Below are 2,784 nucleotides of genomic sequence, written 5' to 3'. Positions count from 1 at the left end.
CCCACTTAGGGCCCTTCCCCAGCACCCCTGGTTGTGGGACCCGTGGGGGCTCAGTTTCTGACATGCCGCCTGGGCCCTGTGCTGGCGTCATTCATGGCACGAGGGGGTGGGCGTGGACCACGGACGTGGCTGCCTCTGAGAAGCTACAGCCGCTTCTTCACTCACGCGCCCCTCGGGGTGGAGGCTGTGGCTCAGGGTGTGGTGGGTCTAGCCGCCATGAGGGGACCCACCCACCGGCTGGGACCTCCGCTCCCTGTGGGGGTCCCCTCTGAGCCTGTGGCCTCCGTTGCAGCCATCTGCCTACCTAGCCAGTTCCGGTGTGCCAGCGGCCAGTGTGTGCTGATCAAGCAGCAGTGTGACAACTTCCCCGACTGCATGGATGGCTCCGATGAGCTCCTGTGTGGTGAGCGGGCCGCTGGCTGCGGCGGAGGCAGGCCGGGGAGGCTGGGAGACCCTCGGGCAGCACTAGCGGGGAGTGGGTGCATCGGAGCCCAGCCTGGGTCTTCCCAGGACAGGGCACAGGGCTCTGAGGGACAGAGGCCACTGGGCATGTCTGAACGCCGAATGGCCTCTTCCTAGAACCGTGGCGGTGGCAGAAGCGTCGAGCCTGCAGCTCCAGCCCGGCACATACACATACATGGAACAAAGACAGGCACATACAGACTCACATGCACACATACAGATTAATATAGTCACACTTATACACAGACACGTGTGTCCACACACGTGCGTAGACATACATGGAATACAGACACGGATTCACATACATGCACACAGATGAATACAGACACACAGGTGTGGACATAGACAGACACATAGACCTACTTGTAGACAGACACACACATACACACACAGTGTAGCGTGTGGGGCACCTGACCCTCCACAGCCTCTACAGTCTGGGCTGCCAGGCCCGGCCCAGGGCATCAGGGAAGGCTCTCTGGAGGTGGTGGCTCTTAGATTCAGAAAGGAAGTGGAAATGTGGAGGCATGGGTGGCAATGTGGCCACTCACTCCCAAGAGGCCTGGCTAAGAGTTCTGACCTCGGGAGGGACAACTGGGGGACAGGGATAAGTGGTGTCCCCAGGGCCCTTTATGCCATGTCCCCCTGGCCAGCTACTTCAGCATGAGCCCAGGTGACAGTGGAGGGGTGGTCCGGGCCAGCCCCCTGTGGGTCTGACAGGGTCTTCCCTTGGCACCTTGGGTCCCAGTTGATGTTCACCTACAGCTGGGCTGCCACCTGAAGCCCAGGCATCCTCTCTGGGCTGCCAGATGGTGGGAGGGCAAGAGGGGCATGCTCCACACCCCACCCCCTACCTGGTCACTCTCCTCAGGCCGTTCAGGACTCCTAATCTTCTGTGAAGGCTGGGAGGGGGCTCGGGAAGCCTGCAAGTTCCTAGATGCCCCCACTATCCCTCCCAGCCCTCACATGGTGTCATCCCTGATGAATGAGCTTGGGGACCCCAGCCCCAAGCCACCCCCACCCGCATAGTTACATGATGGAAGAACCCAGCAGATGCATCCCCCCACCCGCCCGCCCCCTGTGGTCCCTGGAGAAAGCAGGGGCCTGGTGTCAGTGAGAGGTATCTGGGCAGTGGGGTGGGGTGAGGTGGGCCATGAAGTGGGAGCAGCAGGTCAGGGGTATTGGGGTTAGTGCCATCTCTCCCTCCTCCCACCCACCCTCCAGCAGTGGGTCCTGGGACCTGGGCAGGAGTAGCCTCCAGCCCACGTCCTCTCCTAGGGCACTCTCCCTCCGGTGCCCATGCTGCCCCCCCTGGAAACCCTCCCACCACTCTCTCTCCCATCATCGTCCCCTCTGCCATCCTTGGCAGAAATCAACAGGCCGCCCGGGGACGACATCCCGGCCCACAGCAGCGCCATCGGGCCCGTCATTGGCATCGTCCTTTCGCTCTTTGTCATGGGCGGCGTCTATTTCGTGTGCCAGCGTGTGGTGTGCCAACGCTACGCGGGGGCCAACGGGCCCTTCCCGCACGAGTACGTCAGCGGGGCCCCCCACGTGCCCCTCAACTTCATAGCCCCCGGGGGCGCTCAGCACGGCCCCTTCACAGGTGAGGAGCCAGGATGGGCGGGCGTGGGCTGAGCTGGTGGGAGATGGAGGGTGCGGCCAGGCATCACTAATCAATCCCCGCACTCGGGCTTTCCTGCTAAGCCTGCACTTCTCAGAATCCCTCTCAACGTGGTCCTGCACAACCACTGCCCACCTGTGGTATCGGAGGGGTGACTGGATAGTCTCGTGCCCCGTGGTGGTGGTCCTCCATCCATCTTGTCGAGGGTCCTCCTCTTCTTCACGGACCCTCGCCTCTACTCAGCGTGGTGTCCTTCCCCGGGGAGTGCTCACTCCTGAAAGCCTACCCTGATTAGGCACGTGAGAGGAAGCCTCACCATCCTTGTTTCTAAGCAGCAATTGGCTCTACTGATGCCAACACGGCTCGGCTCGTTCTCCTGGCAGCCCGTGGTGCATTCAGTAATCTCTGCCAGTTCCCTGTTCCTGACCCAGCTCTCATGCACGTCAGGTGGTCGACAGGATCGCGGCTCGGGTCAGGTGCACCCCAGTCCCCCAAGTAACGAGGAACACTGTCGCAAGGGCTGTCCTGCAGATTGGCCCACGATACTCCGCCGTTTGACTTCCTGGCTGCTGCCTCCACGGGCGTTGATGTCGAATCAGCACTCTCTCAAGGGCTGGGTTGTCCTCCATCCTCAAGCCCTCTTGGAATGCCCGTGGGGCAGCTGGGCACCCTCAGAGCCAGGCGCCATTGCTGTCCGTGGC

At 62.1% G+C, this 2,784-nt stretch overlaps 1 protein-coding gene across 1 annotated transcript in view; it reads left to right on the top strand.

The window, feature by feature from the left end:
• Positions 1–2,784, top strand: part of LRP5 (LDL receptor related protein 5) — a 57,929-nt gene that overhangs the window by 50,777 nt on the left and 4,368 nt on the right. Inside the window, exons 20-21 of the mRNA XM_030887540.2 lie at positions 293–403; positions 1,829–2,065. Of these exons, the coding sequence (XP_030743400.1) occupies positions 293–403; positions 1,829–2,065 (348 nt within the window). The remainder of the gene's footprint in view (positions 1–292; positions 404–1,828; positions 2,066–2,784) is intronic.

The sequence above is a fragment of the Echinops telfairi genome, unplaced genomic scaffold, assembly GCF_000313985.2.
Source record: "Echinops telfairi isolate 266 unplaced genomic scaffold, ASM31398v2 ScPeMD7_7417;HRSCAF=8455, whole genome shotgun sequence".
Lineage (NCBI taxonomy): Eukaryota > Metazoa > Chordata > Mammalia > Afrosoricida > Tenrecidae > Echinops > Echinops telfairi.
The sequence above is the reverse complement of the archived record's forward strand: the minus strand, read 5'-3'. Positions and strand labels throughout refer to the sequence as shown.